At 44.4% G+C, this 17,786-nt stretch overlaps 4 protein-coding genes across 4 annotated transcripts; 2 read left to right on the top strand and 2 right to left on the bottom strand.

The window, feature by feature from the left end:
- Positions 1-151: 151 nt before the first annotated feature.
- LOC143013207 (calcium/calmodulin-dependent protein kinase type 1D-like) lies at positions 152-7,793 on the top strand. The gene is made up of 13 exons (XM_076166753.1): positions 152-260; positions 1,665-1,776; positions 4,091-4,216; positions 4,370-4,444; positions 4,539-4,677; positions 4,768-4,891; positions 5,140-5,215; positions 5,491-5,603; positions 5,693-5,771; positions 5,909-5,996; positions 6,178-6,527; positions 6,611-6,707; positions 6,942-7,793. Exons 1-12 carry the CDS (start codon positions 176-178, stop codon positions 6,666-6,668), a joined length of 1,425 nt encoding a protein of 474 aa, XP_076022868.1. The 5' UTR covers positions 152-175; the 3' UTR covers positions 6,669-6,707; positions 6,942-7,793.
- A 1,670-nt stretch (positions 7,794-9,463) lies between these two features.
- taf8 (TAF8 RNA polymerase II, TATA box binding protein (TBP)-associated factor) lies at positions 9,464-12,077 on the top strand. Its single transcript, XM_076166630.1, has 8 exons — positions 9,464-9,617; positions 10,262-10,421; positions 10,516-10,614; positions 10,705-10,767; positions 10,865-10,989; positions 11,121-11,268; positions 11,367-11,509; positions 11,674-12,077. The coding sequence occupies exons 1-8, from the start codon at positions 9,570-9,572 to the stop codon at positions 11,812-11,814; spliced, it is 927 nt and encodes a 308-aa protein (XP_076022745.1). The 5' UTR covers positions 9,464-9,569; the 3' UTR covers positions 11,815-12,077.
- An 18-nt stretch (positions 12,078-12,095) lies between these two features.
- Positions 12,096-13,584, bottom strand: LOC143013135 (ciliary microtubule-associated protein 3). Its single transcript, XM_076166631.1, has 5 exons — positions 13,342-13,584; positions 13,133-13,231; positions 12,727-12,860; positions 12,524-12,641; positions 12,096-12,267 (listed from the first exon to the last, which is right to left on the bottom strand). Exons 1-5 carry the CDS (start codon positions 13,486-13,488, stop codon positions 12,202-12,204), a joined length of 564 nt encoding a protein of 187 aa, XP_076022746.1. The 5' UTR covers positions 13,489-13,584; the 3' UTR covers positions 12,096-12,201.
- A 761-nt stretch (positions 13,585-14,345) lies between these two features.
- Positions 14,346-17,568, bottom strand: atp6ap1b (ATPase H+ transporting accessory protein 1b). The gene is made up of 10 exons (XM_076166629.1): positions 17,387-17,568; positions 16,686-16,806; positions 16,172-16,246; positions 15,874-16,067; positions 15,750-15,787; positions 15,553-15,638; positions 15,235-15,461; positions 15,102-15,134; positions 14,781-15,018; positions 14,346-14,661 (listed from the first exon to the last, which is right to left on the bottom strand). Exons 1-10 carry the CDS (start codon positions 17,551-17,553, stop codon positions 14,449-14,451), a joined length of 1,392 nt encoding a protein of 463 aa, XP_076022744.1. The 5' UTR covers positions 17,554-17,568; the 3' UTR covers positions 14,346-14,448.
- Positions 17,569-17,786: the final 218 nt, after the last annotated feature.

The raw sequence follows: 17,786 nt of genomic DNA, 5'->3' as shown, positions 1-17,786 counted from the left end.
ACTTTAATTAATTGTGCCTGAACCAAACTGAAGCCTCATCTTTGTGATGGCAATCGGGGTGTGCACTGAATACAGAGTGTGTGCTGGAATCGTGGAGTTCTAATGACGTACGACGCGCACGTCCATCTCCAGTGTAAGGAAAGATGAATGACGCCCCCGCCCCCACGCTTTCTCCATGGATGTAACCTCAGACTTGGCTGTCAAGTCTCAGGTCTCACACCGACACCAGGTGATCTGTGCAGGCATCGGCTCCTCCAGCGGTAAGTCTGAACGCGAACCAGCGGGGAAACAAACACACATATTCTCCTCAGCTTGGTTTTTTAAAAGATAATGTGTGTGTGTTTTCGAATCAGATGCTGGTTTTCGGTGTAATTCCGGCTGATTATTCCACAGTAGGAGTGTTTTTGTGAGAATCCAGCTCAGTCTCTGTTGTTCTGTTGGATGGATCTGTGCTTCTTCATGTCGCATATCTGCTTATTTGTATTCTTGCCGCAGAATCTCTAAGATGCTGCAGCAAACTTGCTCCGATTGTTTGCATCCAGTGTCAACCTAATCTGTCATTCTGTGTATGTGTGAGTGAGTGTGCGCGCGTGCGTGTGTGTGTTGGCATTAGACTGGTGTGTTGTTATTGTTTTGTTTTCGAGTGAAGAATTTAATTTAACGTTGTGGAATTTGAGTCTTGAACGCAGCTTTTGTTTCTGCGCCTCCGTGTGTTTTTGTCTACACGCTGTGTGTGTTAATGTCCGCAGTGCTAGAAAACACAGCAGCAGGAGCAAAATATCACTGCAGCCACAGAGCAACAGGGAGAGACAAAGCAACAGTGTGTGCTTGTGTGTGTTTGTGTCATTTAGTCGGTCATTTCCTCCATTATGGATCTCTTCAACTGGTTCTTTTGGCAGTCATTTGGAAATGCATTAATTTATCGCCACATGTCGTCGTCTTGTGATGAATTATGATGTGTGTTAACGGTTTAACCTGTCACTATTAAGTAGCTACGAAGGATCTGATGTTTTGTTGGGGTAAATTGGTAGCAGACAGGTTTTGAGATGAACACTCAGTGTGCAGGTTAGTGCCGTGGGCTTCAGGGACTTTTTTTTTGGTTTGGAGCTGTACAAGTGCTTATTTTGTTATTCATAAAAGTGTGTAGAGTCCCTTGCTCCAAGGTCAGGTCAGGGTTCCATCTGGTCAAGAGTTGTCAATCCCTTATACAAGAGAAAAGAGGGTGAAAGGCCACACAGTGTGAGAACCTATACTCATTTAGTGCACCTTCCATCCGGCCCTGTGCTTTCAGTTACATTGCAGTTTCTTCTTCTCCACCCAGAGCTGTTTTTATCAAACCAAGCAGCACCTTTTCACACTGGTTTTGATGAAGCAGTCTTTTTTTTTTTTTAATGCATATTCTTACATATTCATCCCGTGTGCTGTGTCAGCCTGCAGACACTGTGAGCAGAGCTGCAGACAGAGAAGCCTTCAGGTCTGCTCACGTGCCACGCTGATAACTTAATCCAAAAGGGATTTCATATTAATCATTGTGATGATTGGAGAGCAGACATTAAAACAGGATTATTGCTGCCTTTGTTTACCTGCATGCTGATCGAACACACAGGCGCTCGGGCTACTTCACAGGCTGGAGTGGAACTCACGTCTTTCCTTCCATCTCATAGAAATCCCTGTGAAAGCTTCAGCAGACATGGGGCGCCAAGAGTCAGACTGTGTTTGGAAGAAGAACACTGAAAACATCCAGGACATTTTTGACTTCATGGAGGAGTTGGGATCGTGAGTACATTCAGCTCTACATTCATATCTTCATTTGGGAATATTTAGCATATCTGGACATTTGAGAAATATTAAAACTGGCTTTAAAAGACTTTAAAAGAGAAATGTTAAGACGGTGGTGTTGTTGTGCATTAACCTTGGCATGTTTTGTTACAGTTCAGCTTTTATTCATTTTAAGGGAAGAGTCATCAAATTCACCTTAACTTATATGTCATCTGTGAGTCAGCATTAGTGTGTTGGGAGGTGAGTAATGCTGGATTAGACGATGCTGGGTAACTGCAGATCAGAGGCAAATTACAAACTGGTAGGGCGCTCATTAAACGGTATACCTCCAACAAGGCCAAATTTGTCTGGTTCTAATTATATATTTGCCCAAAGAGAAAGATTCAACTTTATTAGTGATAAGGACTTCATTGCTTTATTTATCATCCAAATCTAAACAAACGTCCACCTATTAATGGGATAAATATGCTTGATTTTGTTCATTGAGGTTGGTAACTTAAGTATCATAAATGACTCATAGTGTTAATGGGTTTTTTTAATGGGTTCTTTAAAAAACAACATCAAAGAATCAGATGTAGGGGAGACCATAACCTCCTTGTTGGAGGTAATAAAGGTGCGCGGTCACTTCCCATCAGGACTTAAGAGGCTACCGAAGGGTTTTAGCTGATTGGACTACAAAGTGGGCAAAGCCCACTTGAGTGCTTCATCATAAAGCTGAGACACACTCACAGTATAGCGCGTCTCTCATGACATATAAGTCCTCCAGATCAATAATCAGTGACGAATTTACAACTTGCCAAAATTGTTCAACACACACACACATACACACACACACACACACACACACACACACAAACAAACACACACACACAAGTGATCACACAGAGTCAGATAATAGTGTGAACAAATAGAGCCCATCAAGCTATCGGGCCCCATTCTCAGGTGTACACTCAAGCGTTGTCTTCGTCCTCTCGTCTTCCCTTTTTCCATCGCGACGATCCAGCAGAGACTGGAAATTGCATACATCACCAAATGCAGCCTTTCCCGCAGGGCCTCATCAAACATGGCACAAACAACCTCCCAGTTGTCCTCTTGCAATAGAAGCTCATCAAAGCAATTTTATTCTGTTTTTCATAATAATTTGCTTTTCCACAAGTACAGAGACTCCAGGGAGCACATCAGTGATTTCTGATGGCCCTCTGTCTTTTATGAAATAAAATAAACAGGATCTGCCAGGCTTTCAACTTTCAGGGCTTGATTGTTAATCTCTCTGGAGAGTCTCAACAAGGTTCAGTGATGCAACACAAAGAATATGAGCCAAGGACAAAACGGTTGAGTAAAGAGGTTTTGTAACATCGCCTTCGAAATCTGCACCCATGATCAAATACAGGAAGCGGGAAATTAAACGCTTTACGCCTTTTAGCTTTGAATTGTTGTTGAACAAGTTTTAAGGTCCTCAGATGTTGCGAGTATTTGCGGATCCTAATTTGAGTCCATTCCCTTCAGCCCCAGGGGTCAAGTGTGTGTCCCTGCTCAGAGGCTTGGCCTGTACAGGGGAAGCTTGTGTTTTCTGCTAAAGCTCAGTGTCTGACCTTTGCACCTAGAGGTCATGGCTTGCCTTCATTTCATAAGGGATGATCGGCCTAATCCAGCTGGTAGAGGTACTATTCCCAGACAGAGATAGAAGGGAAACTGAGCAGCAGAAAGTAGTAATAATACTAATAATAATAAAAGGCTAACAACTTCTGGGGTCAACTTGACTTGTTTTTATGTTGATCAAATGGGGTCAAACCATTTCCATTTTTATGTCACAAGGCATAAAACCTTCAGTATATTTATGTTTGATGATGATGATGATCGTAGTTACCAGTTACTTTGCAGATTAAGACTTTCAAACACAGATGAAAAATACAGAAAATGCTCTTTAAGGTGTTTTAATTTGACAATAGTATGTGTTTTGGAAAGAAAAATAACATTAACCTGGTATATAGGAACATTTAGCCAGTAATAAATAAAAATTGTGGATATAACGCATAAGCAAACATTGGGAATAAGATGATTTGCTTCTATCTGAAAGAACAACCTTGCTAAAAACGAAAAGCAATGAGTCTTATTGTGCTGTTTGGCTCTTTGTAAGTGGAAGCAGCAGCCTAATGAAACAACAAGAGGCCTGAGCTCATTGTCCCTGAACTGATAAGAGTGGAAGCTAATTTCCTTTTAGTGTGAGAGGTATTATCTCCTCCTTTGCTGTTTCCAAGCAATCATTCATAACATCATCAATAACTCGTTATATCTGTGTGCTAATTAACAGGGGAGCGTTCTCTGAGGTTTATATGGTGAAGGAGAAGAAGACCGGAAAGACGTTTGCTTTGAAGTGCGTGAAGAAAAAACAGAACAGGGATCGGAATCTGGAGAACGAGATCGCTGTGTTGAGAAGGTGATTCCCCTCTGAATGTTAATGAGCCTCCAGCCTGAGCTCTTGTAGTCATGCTCTCTGTCATAGTCGGTCCAGAGGGGCGTCCCGTGGATCCGGTCTCTGGTTTCCTGCACTATTTCCAGAACATGACAGCAAATCTCTCTTCTGAAACAGGATCAAACATGAGAATGTCGTTGGGATGGAGGATTTCTATGACAGTCAGACTCATTACTATCTCGTCATGCAGCTGTGAGTTCGCCTTTTGTTTTGGATATTTTTCAAGTGATCATGTTAAGAAGAGGCTGAGCTCAGGTTATTGACAGGAGCAGCTTCTCCTTTCCAGAGTTGCGGGCGGCGAGCTCTTCGACCGCATACTGGACCGGGGGATGTACTCCGAGAAGGATGCCAGCAGTGTGATCCAACAAGTGCTGCAGGCGGTCAGCTACCTGCACCAGAATGGCATCGTGCACCGTGACCTCAAGGTATGATCCAGATTCGAGCTTCTAAACCTGTGTTGCATGTTTCTATGCAGAGTTGAAAGTTGTTCATTGTGTCTGTGTGTCCCTGTGCAGCCAGAGAACATCCTGTACTACAGCCAGGATGAGAACTCCAAGGTCATGATCAGCGATTTTGGCCTCTCCAAGATGATCGACAATGACATCATGTCGACAGCCTGCGGCACTCCAGGATATGTGGGTAAGGAAATATATGACAACAACTGATGTATGGATACATTAGTGGGGTATGATTATTAAAGAAATAGGAGACACGAGGAAGTAACATCAGTAATATACACAGGAAGTAAGCTTTTGGGAATTGTACTTTGAAACAGTGCCCCCTAGAGGCTCCATGCCCACTTCAATGGTGTATCTTAAATTAAAGTGAGAATCATAAGGGGTTGGGGGGTCTGTTGCATATATTTGATATCATTTTCTAACTTTCAGCTCCAGAGGTTTTGGCACAGAAACCTTACAGCAAGGCAGTGGACTGCTGGTCTATTGGCGTCATCACCTACATCCTGTGAGTTTCTGTCTAATACAATCCAATGCAAAACCCCTGTGACCTACAGCTTCCAAATTTAACTTCATAAACACGCCATCTGAATGATTACACATGCAGCTGAACCTTGCAAATGAATGCGTAATGACACAATAAGTAGGTCACAGCACCATCTAGTGACCATTCCCTGCACATACATAAACAAACGCTCTGCCACAGTGTTGTAGCCTGAGTGAAAACCTTTCTACGCTCTTTCTTATTTGCTGTAATCTTGAATGCTGATCTTTTCTCTGCAGGTTGTGTGGATACCCCCCTTTTTATGAAGAAAGTGAATCAAGACTCTTCTCCAAGATCATGAAGGCGCAGTATGAGTTTGACTCCCCGTCCTGGGACGACATATCTGAATCAGGTAATCCCGTAGAGACTTTGCAGAGATGCCACACACAGCTCACACACGACCCATCTAACCCAAACATCTGTCATGTTGTGTTTGTGCAGCGAAAGATTTCATACGCAACATGATGCAGAAGAATCCCGACATGCGTTACACTATTGAGCAAGCGCTCAGGCATCCCTGGTAAGTCTCCATCATTTATTTATTCATTTCTATTTTATTATGTAGCCCTACAGCTCAATGTTGATGAAGTACATGAAGGAATCTTATTTCCACACAGTGCTGCATGACTGATTAACCCTCACATCTGTCCCATTCAGGATCATAGGAAAGACGGCCCGCAGCCAGGACATCTACTATTCTGTCAGCGTTCAGATCCAGAAGAACTTTGCCAAGACCAAGTGGAAGGTCCGTCCTTACTAATTTCTTGACTGAGACATGTTGAGGTCTTTGAGGGCCGGCTCATTTATAATCAAGACCACTGGTGGCTGAGGCAGGAGCTTTGCTGTCACAGTAACTGAAGTTAACTGATCAGAATGATTTCTTTACTAATAATTCTGTCGATCTGTTGTCTGCGTGTTTTTCACAGCAAGCCATCACCGCTGCTGTGGCGATCAACCACATGAAGAAGCTGCAGCAGGCTAACTCAGAGCTGATCAAGATTCAAAGCACGATCCCACAGGTCAAGGTGGGGGACACGTCTGCCCCAGCCAAACATCACAAACATCTGGATCCAGACAGGCTTGACCCCACAGAGGTGAAAATCGATGGGAACATATCTGGGACAAATCAAATGTCCCTGCTCGCGAATCCAAGTGAAGTCAAGAGCCACAACCCCCCTCTGAAGACCAGCCAGAGTCAGAACAGCTCCCACCACGTACCGGCTATATCCAAACAGGCCAGGCTCGCCTCCCACTCAGAGCCCACAAACCTTAATGGGTTCGTATGTTGACATTCAGAACTTAACTCTCCACTCTGGCAGGAGGACAGATGGATGATGAAACTGTCTCTTTTGCTTTCAGGTGTGGTAAGAATCGAAGCACCAAGGCTGTGCAGACTGGAGTGTGCTCTGTCATGTGAAAGCTGCATGGAGCTTACATGAAAAAAAGCCTTTTACTGGTAGGATGATCCATTCTGCTTTTATTACAATAAGGACATGAATGTACACAAACATGCAGATTCCAGATTCCGGCACACATAAAATATATGTGCACATATTAACAACATGTTTGATAGAATTCAGTATAGAACACAAACGAAACATCATCTACATATACTATATGTTTTAAGTAACAATCACCTAATCAGACAAACATGTGCGTCTCTAACTCGGTGTGTTTGTGCCGTCTGCAGGTCAGTGTTGCTGTGCTGACTCAGCATGCAGCTGCTTTGTGGTCAGTAGCTCCTCGCTGCTGAGAAGGAAAAGCAGTCGACTCTCTGACAGATGTGAAAACACAGGAAACTACACACTCAGTGCACCGGACACGTCCAGCTGCACAGTGTAGATTTAAACTGGATGTAACCGTACAGTATTGGAGGAAGTGTTTCTCTTATGAAGGGATTCATGTGTGCTGTGTTGCTGGGAGGTCAGATCTCATGCAGAGTGAGGAAGACCACGCCTCCTGGCCTCTGATCAGGAACGTTTGCTCCATCACAGCACTTACTCAGATTTATTGTAACTATGGTTACTTATTGTTTAAAATGTAATTGTTTATTGTTTCAGGAATGGTAATGATGTAATGCATTATTCTATAACCTGCATGATTACTGCTGCAGTTCAGTCATGTAGTCTACTCTGTTCAGTATGTGTCTGCTTTGTATCCAGCGTCTCTAAGTTTTAGGATTTTGTTACATCAAGTGTTTTGTGTTCTGTTTGTGGTTATTTTGTAAAGTATTTTCCTCTTTTTAATGAAAAATTTGTCCTGAAAACAAATCTGTATGTGACAACTATACTGTGTTTGCAAAGTGACTTATCAGTAACAGTGGAGTTTCCATGGTGATATCCACAACAAGCCAATCTGTGACCAACCTGTCAGAAGATGATTGACTTTAATGTATATTTACTGTAAAAATGTTTCTCCACAGAAAAGCTAAACGAAAGACAGCCTGCTTGTTTTCTCAGTCTGTACGTGGCTTTATCTTCATCTCTATCTTTATCTTCATGCATTCTACAGCTGTTGATCCCTTGTGCTCATCAATAAAGCTTGTGTGCAGAATCTGCAGTTATCTTGGTGATGCTGCTGCTTTTATTCACCTTTGACTCCCGCCCTCTATTAGAGGAGAAACACCACCGCTGCTCTTCACCTCATTCTTTGACCTTGCTGGTTTCACTGAGTAAACCTCCAAACCAATTACCAGGCTGCACTGTGCTTCATCAGCAGATTAGATGGCAGAGCCGGGATTAGCAAAGGGATTTGGAGCAACAAGTTCCAGCATGGGAACATCAGTCCAGCAGATACGGTTTATTATGGAGATGTAGTTACTTTAAATTTAAGCAGCAGCGTCATAAAAACACATAAATGTAGAATTTCGTGAATTTGGCCCCAAGTGTTTTGAAAAATAGTTTGCTGCAGTTCTAATATTCTAATAGCAATTAATGTCTGCCAGTTCACTTAATTATAAATCAGCAGATTCCACTGAGCTGGATACTATATAAAGACTTCAGTGATGAATGGAAACTACTTTAATGACAAAAATGGCTGTTTGTGCAGTGGTTTGGCTTTTAAATTTAAGAAATCCTTTTAGTTTTTAAGCATTTTTTGTTATACATCATAAATGTCATCCTCCTGTAAAATATTGTACTTTTCCACCGTGCGTTTTCACCAAGGAGGAACATTTTCAGTTCGGAACAGTTTCCACATTTGCACACTGTTGACCTGCCACACCCCCAACCACAGCAGGGTTGACTTAGAATCCATGTCCAGAGACAGACGGCCCATTCAAAGAGCAGAAGCCAGAAATATGGGATAGCAGTCTCCAAACAGTCTCAACCTTTTACCAACAGAGGTAAACAGAAAGGCTCAGAACAAACATGACTCACTCAGGGACAGGAACATTTTGATTCCCTCCTGGACCAAATAAAGACTGCATTACTGTGTAAAGTCTACAAACAAAACAGGACTTGAACTGGCTAACCAGGGGAAAGGTTGTTCCTGAGTTCAGCCAGATTCCAAAGATGTCAATCAATGTATGTCACCATGCAACACACACCAACCGTGCATGTTGTTCAATGTTCAATGTTCTGAGGGAGGGAGGATGGAAGGAAGGATGGATAGGAGAGGTAGATAGAACCTCATGCAAATTAAACTGAGCACAATTACACACGCGCACACACACACACACACACACACACACACACACACACACACACACACACACACACACACACGCACACACACACAGGCACCATGCAAACAACCACTCTTATGAATATTCATTTGGATGTCGCTTTGGGAGTTGACCTAATTTCATTTTAAAAATAATCTTTGTCTGTGAATGCTCGATTGGACCAAAATCAAAGAGGAAGTCAACGTTTCAGATCCTGTATTAATCTGAGTGTTTACAATGTATTATATTTTATTTATGATTTTAGAACGCCCGGATTCCTGTCGTGTGTGTGTACACTCACTGTTTTCCCCCACAGGCTCAACACACAAGATTTGAGCCAAACTACTGATATATCTATTTAATTAAAAGTCTTTCTATAATATCAGATAGCAGAGACACCAAAACACTGAGAAATGTTCACAGAAAATAATGCCAACGTGGACTGGCACCAGAGAAGAGATTGCAATTTCATAAATAGCCACTAGAGGGCGACAACAACAACTCTCGTGTGATTTATACATCCGACTGGTTCGCGGAAGTGACGTCACATATCCGTACCATGTTTACTAGCAGCGGCTGAATGATCTAAAGACGAACGACATTAATCTTCCTGTGGATAGTTTTAATCAGGAAGTGGAGTTTATTTGGTTAAAGATGGCGGATCCGGCGGTGGCATCAGGAGCCTCACTCAACCTCGGGGCGGTAAGAGGGAGCTTAGCCCGTTAGCGTAACACAGTGCATTTACCAGCAACAACGCTCAACCGTTTATTAAAATGTCCTTACAAAAATCAATACAGCAGATTTATAAAGACAGAATAGTGTGCGAATCCATCACATTTCACTTCTCTGAAACTACATCTACACCTACAGACAGTACGAGCGTTGTAAAGTGAGGCTTTATGTTGTTTTGGTTACGCTAATAAATACACAGTCTAGTTAATAATGATAAGAAGTTATACTTATAGGTTCCAAAGTCAAGGTCGCTAGATGTACATTGTAGTAAATTATGTATAGGCATTGTTTTCGTGTCCCCAGCTACAGTTACATCATCACACCTGAGCGTCATGTCTTCCTTAGAGGGGGTTTTTGTTTATGTGTCCATTTTGGTCCATCCGTTCAAAATGAATCCAGCATGATAGATACGGATTGTTAGATTTGAATTGCAAAACGGAGCAAAAGCCTCCAACAAGCTGATGAAGCGAAACAGTGTTGACATTAGAAAGCCATTATTATGCCATTACATTAGATAAGCCATTATTCTGAGAGCGAGATAAACTTTATTGTGGCTTCTTCAGCCTTGGTGGAGGTATGTTTACACCGTGATGAGCCCTGTGTTGTCTTCACAGCGCGTGGGAGGCAGTAAAGCCGCCACCAGCCCAGCAGAGAACTACCACCTGGCCCGGCGACGCACCCTGCAGGTGGTGGTGAGCGCCCTGCTGACGGAGTGCGGCTTTGAGAGCGCGGAGAAGGCGGCGGTGGAGACGCTCACCGAGATGATGCAGAGCTGTACGTCTCAATCTCCAACCTGATGATCGTGTAGTGTAGACAGGACAATCAGTGACGTCACCTTATTGCTCTTTTATGTGTGTTTCCTCTCCAGATATCAGTGAAATCGGCCGCTGTGCCAAAGCGTACTGCGAACACACGGCCAGGAGTGTCCCCACCTTGTCGGACGCCGTTGTTACGCTCATCGAAATGGGTAAGTCCACCAGTGCGCCACGTCAATGAAACCATGGCGACGCTTTCTTGACCTTGACCCTGATGCTGTGATGTGTGCTTGTCACTGCAGGCTTCAACGTGGACACCCTGCCCGTCTACGCCAAGAGGTCACAGAGGATGGTGATCACAGCGCGTAAGTACTCTCCACTGTGATGAAACTGATTGACTGATGGATGATTGACGAGTTTGGGAATGCGAACCAATGTCTTTGTGGATTTTCCGTACTCCAGCTCCGGTGACGAACGCACCCGTGACTCCCAAAGCTCTATCAGCCGGACAGAAGCGCACACATCCATCTCACATTCCCAGCCACTTCCCAGATTTCCCCGACCCCCACACTTACATCAAAACACCGGTGAGTCTGCACGTTTCCTCCTATCCACGTGAGCAGAATCCCATCAGGGAGGCAACCGACGCGGTCCAACCTTCATTATACGTAACGGATACTTTGAAAAAGTGATTTGAGTGTTTCTTGTCTGCACTCAGACGTTCAGAGAGCCCGTGTCAGACTACCAGGTGGTGAGGGAGAAGGCGGCGACGCAGAGGAGAGACGTGGAGCGGGCGCTCACTCGCTTCATGGCCAAAACCGGAGAAACTCAGAGCCTCTTCAAAGACGACATCACCGCCTTCCCACGTGAGCCACACTCCCAACGAGCTTCAGCACACGTCACAGACAGATATTCACGTTGTGTCGGTCTGAGCTGTCTCCCTGCTCTGTGTTCCTGTCGTCAGTGATAGCAGCTCAGCCCATCACCATCCCGTACCTTAGCGCCCTCCTGCCCTCCGAGCTGGAACTGCAGACGCTGGAGGAGACGGACTCGTCGGAGCAGGACGACCAGACGGACAGCGAGAACGCAACAGGAAACCTCATCACGGTGAGTTTGAAGGCTGGGACTCGCTGAGAGTTTGATGTAGATGTGTAATGTCTTCATTTGTAACTTAGACGCAGATGCAAACATGTAGAAAATAAGTGCAGAAGGATTTAAAAGTGGACACACGGTCTCATCCTTTGTCTCTTCCTCCGCCCCTTCCACCTCAGGACGATCCCGGAGCCGACAAGGAGAACTCCTTGCTTCCCTCCGGCGCCGTCGTTCCCTCCGCCAAGGCCAGCGAGGACAACGTGATCGACAACCCGTACCTCCGACCGGTCAAGAAACCCAAAGTGAGGAGGAAGAAATGAACTAAATACAGGACTGAAAACAGACTCGCTCTGGCCTCAGCCGACCGTGTGTCCCGGGACCAGGACCAGGACCAGGACCAGCTTTCCCCAAGTACTGTCGTTAACCGCTTCACTCGTTCTGGCGTTTTTTCTTTACCTCCGCCTCACCATTCTCTCCCGCTTTCGTGTTCCGTTTAGATTGAGAGCGTTTTCATTTTGTAAGGTGTAAAATAGAGACGACACAGGAATCCACTCACTTTGTGAATAAAGAAGGGTTCCGTTTTTTTGTTTTTTTAAAAAGCTTTTTATGGGATCTTTTTCTTCACTTCCACCCCTCACGGCTGTTTGAGTCAGGCACATTCACACACACACACACACACACACACTGGTTAACACTGGAACACATAGTTAGAAGTACAAACTCAGGTAGGCGACTCTGCTGCGCTGCTTCAGGAGCTCCTTCTCACTGTTCAGCTGCAGAGAACACAAGAGGAGCAGATTTAGCTTCATTCAGCCTGAATTTCTATTTTCATTTCTTATTTTTAAGCAGCAACTGTATTATTTGACACATTTCCTAAACTTTAACTCTTCTAAATTATAAAAGCACCCCAGGGGGACGGACTAAAGGCGTCTAAAGACTTTTCATGACAGAATTAAATGATATTATGATATTATTAATTCCTCATAATGAGCCTTTGTCCTGAGTCTTCCTCCTCCTCCTCCTCCTCACCTTCACCCTGAGGGATTTCTTCTCCAGTTGAGGTAGTTTGGACCAGTCCGGCCTCCCGAAGCGCATGGGCCAGCTCACTTTCCTGTTAGTCTCCACGTCCAGAGAGAATCTGCCGGGCCTGGGGTCACAAAATAACAACAAGCTCAGCACCACAGCGCTGACCTGCAGCATGAGTGTGTCTGTCTGCGGCGCTGCTCTCTCACCCCGGGCTCTGCTCAGCAGTGCTGGACCTGCTTTGGAACCTCTGCGTGGTCGAGCTGAAAGGGGTCCTGCCAGGAGGGGGGACCTTGGACTGGCTCTGGTCCTGCTGGTACTTCTGAGGTGAAGGCGTGGCTGTCTGTGATGATGGGTTGGTTAGTTAGTTACTTAGCTCGTGTTTGTGGGGTTAGATTGAAGGATTACATAAAAATACAACTATTTATGGTCATAACTTAGTTCCAGATAACACTGATAAAGTATAAAAGATAAAGTTTAAGGGAGCTTTGGGTGTTTATCACTGCTAGATCACATTTAACTATGACTTTTAATTCTCTGATAAACCTGTCAGCACTTCCTTCTACAAATCTGAGGCAGAAATCATCAACCAGGTGTGCGTGTGTGTGTGTGTACCTTGTTGTGGGGCAGGAACCGAGCAGCTGTCCTCGCAGAAACCACATATCCTCTCTTACTCACCGGTCTCTGCTGTAATTCATACACGATGGTTCCAAACTGTGAGGGACATTATTATTATTATTATTATTATTATTATTATATATGATAACGCGTATTACCACAAAGAGGTTGGAATGTGATTGTAGAGTTCTCTATCCGGCACTGACCTGCTGCTCGTAGCGGCCGGGGCCGAGGTGTGGCGCCTCCTCACGGGACATTTGGTTTCCGAGCCGGTTTGGCGCAAAATGTTGGGGGAAAAGTTTCCTCTCCTGACAGCTGCCGAAGGAGACTGAGTGCAGAGGAGCCGCCGACATTTTGGCGGTGTCAAATCAATGCTAATAGAATAGAACCCCGCTATGCTAGCTGACCTGCCATCACCTCCTCGCTTCGTCTTGTTTGGACTCCGGTAACCACGGTTACCGTCCATTACGCACACAGTTCTTTGTGTATAAAGAGTGCGTAACGTTTAATTATTAACTTTCCGTTCGAACAAACAAATCAAAACACCATTACAATTATTTTCCAATATTTTTTATTTACGTCGAAACACTTTAGAGCAATTCATTGGCAACTGCACAGTTTTGAACAAAGGCAGAGCTCAAACATGATTCACCTGAGAGTCTAATCACGGAAATCATTTATTATTGTAAATAACTTAGGTGTCAAGAAACAACTGCATTGCAGTGGTGGCACTTTATGGAGTGACAAAGAAGCCAAGGCAAACGGTTTAGGGATCTAAGGCAATGCAGAAACATTTTAGAAACATGTCAAAAGACAGTTTTAACACAATATATACAACCAATTCCTCCATTAGTAGTAGTTCTTAAATTAAAGTCGAGTTGGGAGAAGTAGAAGAAGAAAGAGCTGAGGTCTGAACATCCAGCAGGTACATTCGTGTTTACATGTGAAGGCATTCTCTGGTTTACTGTGCAAAGGATCCTGACTGGAAAACAGTGGCACTTCATCTTTCAGCTCATGCACGCAAAATCACCTTAAACATTATTTTTCTCCACATTTTGGCACTTGCTTAAACACAGAGATGATATGGAATGAGTCTTAGAGTCTCCCTAAGACAGCAGCTGGAGCATTCGAGGAAGGACGAATGAGCAATCTACCTCACAAGCATCGTCAAACAAAAGCCCACTGCTGAGAGGCACTGGTGGATTTCAGGCTGTGTGTGTGTGTGTGTGTGTGTGTGTGTGTGTGTGTGTGTGTGTGTGTGTGTGTGTGTGTGTGTGTGTGTGTGTGTGTGTGTGTGTGGTGGGGGGACTGATTCACTCTGTCTGAGGCACAGAGATAGATGGACCTTTGGGGTCATCAAATCGGTCCATGGTGTTAAGCTGCATGATCATGTGCAGCCCGTAGAGCAGAATGAGCAGCATGAGCAGCGAGGTCAGCAGGCCCATCCAGATCCCTGCAGTGAAGAAGCCGGCACAGTCGCTGGCGTAGGAGAAGTTGGTTCCGTTCACCAATTTGAAGCCCTGGATCTGTGTATTCAAAATAAGTGTTTATACCACAACAAACGAGGCAGACAGTGTTGTACTGTATGGAACGGCAGCAGGCGAGCGAGCTGCAGAATAGAAAGTCCCGCTCGGTGTTGACGTACCTGAAAATCGATGAAGTTGAGCCTCCACTGAGCCGTTGCCTCGTTGGTGTTGTTCAGTATGAGCAGAGCGTCTCGGAAGGTGGTGACAGACTGACAGTGGAAGGAATACTCGGCGGGGGCGTAGATGCCGCGGCTGCCGAGGTAGGATGCTGTGGAGCCGTTAAACTGCAGCTGCACAGAGTCCAGGGTGAACCAGTTCCTCGCAGACACCGGGTAAAACCGCTGACTCATGGCAAAGCTGGAGATCAACAGAAGAATGTTGGTGAATATCAAGGCTCAGGTCAAGAGTAACTTATACAACTCAATAATTTCCCTCTTTACCTTAAGACAATGCTTGGATAATTGAGGACAAGCCTAAGGAGAGGAAAAAGAAACGGTATATAAATACTTAATTGCTCTGTTTAACACAACCATGTATGTTTTATTGTGAAATAGGGAAAAAAAGCCTTCTTACAGTGCGCTGCTGTTATCGCAGTGAGACCCTGTAAGAGACGGCGTGTCTGCACTGAGGTCGATCCACGAGGACCCTACTGTAAAACTGACCGTGAGGTTCTGCACCCACAGCATTATGCAAGGAGAACCTAACAGACTAAACACGATGGGTGGTTTTACAGCATCAGCAGCTGTCGCAAGCAGAGAGCGGCCCACGGGCTGACTGGGCATGGAGAGCTCTGAAATCACCTGTGAAGACACGGAAACAAGGTAACTCCTACACACTCTGCAATGATACTAAAGAAATAATGGAATAAGGCCTGGGTCTTGCATATCTTACTCGTGATGGCTCCAGTCCGGTGTATATGGCAGTGTACGGCACATTTTTGGCTTTCATAATCCCCAGAACTTCACCGATAATCCTGTCTGTTAGAAAACAAAATAGGATTTCATTTGCATACTATGCTCGTCAAAATCAATGACACATTTCTTACATTTCCAATGATCTACTGTTAAGATGTTATAATCAGAACTTACCATTATTGTGTAGGACTTCTTTGCATGACACGTGCAATCTTAAAAAAAAGAATAGTTAAAAATGAGTTTCAAATGATACTACTATTAATGAACTCCTTACAGCAGAACATAAACCAGGCCTCACCCTGTACAGTAGGGAAGATTGATGAGCAGGAGATTGCTGCCGGTCGTGTTGAGGCTGAGGTGTGAGAGGGTGTCTGCATCTGTAAGCACCGGCGAAGCGCCCAGTTTCTCCTGCAGCAGAGCCGGGATGGCTGAGATGCCAGACCACTCTAAGGCAGGAAGCACCACTGACGAGGAGGAAGACTGCAGTGCAGCCTGGAGACCAAAGGGGAAGGGGAAAATTGACAATCTTATTAGAGTGACAGCGCTCCTCATTTAAACCGAAAGTGAATCCAATGCCTGATAAAAGCAGATCGTACCTCGAGGTTTTGGAAGGCGCCATCTTGCTTGTTTCCATACACGCCACCGAACACTGTGAAGTCATCTTTGCTCAACTGCAGAGGACAATAGCATACAGGTTAATTTTGTCAGTGGAAAGAGTTTGTTGGTATTGTGGCATAGAACGTAAATACGAGTATGTGAGTGTTTCTATGTGTTCTAGTTCTAGAATGTACCCTGACATTTTCCCACTCCTGGGCAGGACAAGTATCTTGAAAGCATGTAAATTGCAGTGCGACTCTATAACATCAAGCAATCCCTTCATCAACCATGTTTGAAACAGCAAGGGTGGAAAATAGACGCATTAAAGGGGGAACTGTAAAACGGGAAGTAGCTCTAATGCCAAAACTCAATGTCACACCAGAATGAGAATACCAGAGCATCACGAGTGACAACACATGACTCAATATCGCCCGGTGTAATTCAGCTAAGACATACATGGGCTTGTTTTATACTAGCCCACAAATCTGTGGTCAATCTCTCTGACAGACTGACCTTGTCCTGCAGAAACAGCAGAACTGTGTGTGATCCAGAGCCAAATGCAGAGCTGAGGAACTCCTTCAGTTGCTCCCTGGATGTAATGTGGCCAGCTGCTGGTGAAGCCAATGGTGGCAACCTGAAAAAGGAGCACATTCAAAAAGGGAAAAGTCATTTCTGACGTTGCCAAAAATCCATTTTAGGCTGTGCTGGTGTTAACCAACTAGTGCCCGTGTTAACTGGTGACTTCAGCCTGAAAGTGACGGTTGTTGCATGTTGATGTTGAAAATGGGAGGAGATAGGATGACATTTTCTCTCCATTTTCGCTTTTATACAAACTATCTTCATTTATTTTAGAAATTTAGACTTCTGTGAATTTAAATCACAAGAAGAGAATAATTATAAAACTGTAACTTAAGCACAGTCACTTTAAACACCAACCATATGGATTACTAGTTTCTAAATGTTTACCTACGAATGCAAAAGTCAGCCATCAGTGTCACAAATGTCTGTTCAGAAAAAAAATCTATCTATAAGCCACCGAAGCATGTAAGCTAGCGTTACCATTTAACACGGTCACAAATTAATGCGGAACACCAGCTGGGGAAACTATAACTTAACTTAGCTAGAAGTGTTAGCATTAGCACGAAGACGAGCTGTGTCGCTCTTTTTAACTGAGTATACTGAGACACAAACGCGGAAAATAAACTCCATGTTACCTGTCATTAGACCACAACAAAAGTGGCACTTGAGCGGTCGAGTCCCCCGTAGCGACAAATGCATACAAGAAGGCAATAAAGCCCAATAACCGCACTTGAGTTGACATTCTCCTGTTCTTTTCCGCAATGCTCGAGCCGTCACGTGACCCAGACCAGCTGACAGTCATGTGCTGTCATGGTGAACAGACAGACTTCCTGCCTCTTTCATTCAGCTTCGCCCTGCCCACAAACGCTACATTTTTACACCATGATTCGCTCACTTTCGTCCCCGTACAGACTAATATTTTCACAATTATCGTTTTGGACAAAAGCAACAGTCCATTTTGCAGCTGTAACGCAATTTTAAGGTTTCTAAATGTCAGTAATCACAGTACTTTCAGTGCTCTTCCTGATCGAACAC

The sequence above is a fragment of the Genypterus blacodes genome, unplaced genomic scaffold (assembly GCF_046128005.1).
Source record: "Genypterus blacodes isolate CSIRO-AG114 ecotype Tasmania unplaced genomic scaffold, CSIRO-AGI_Gbla_v1 ptg000156l_1, whole genome shotgun sequence".
Classification (NCBI taxonomy): Eukaryota; Metazoa; Chordata; class Actinopteri; order Ophidiiformes; family Ophidiidae; genus Genypterus; species Genypterus blacodes.
Note: the sequence above shows the minus strand (reverse complement) of the source record. Positions and strands in the feature narration are given on the sequence as shown.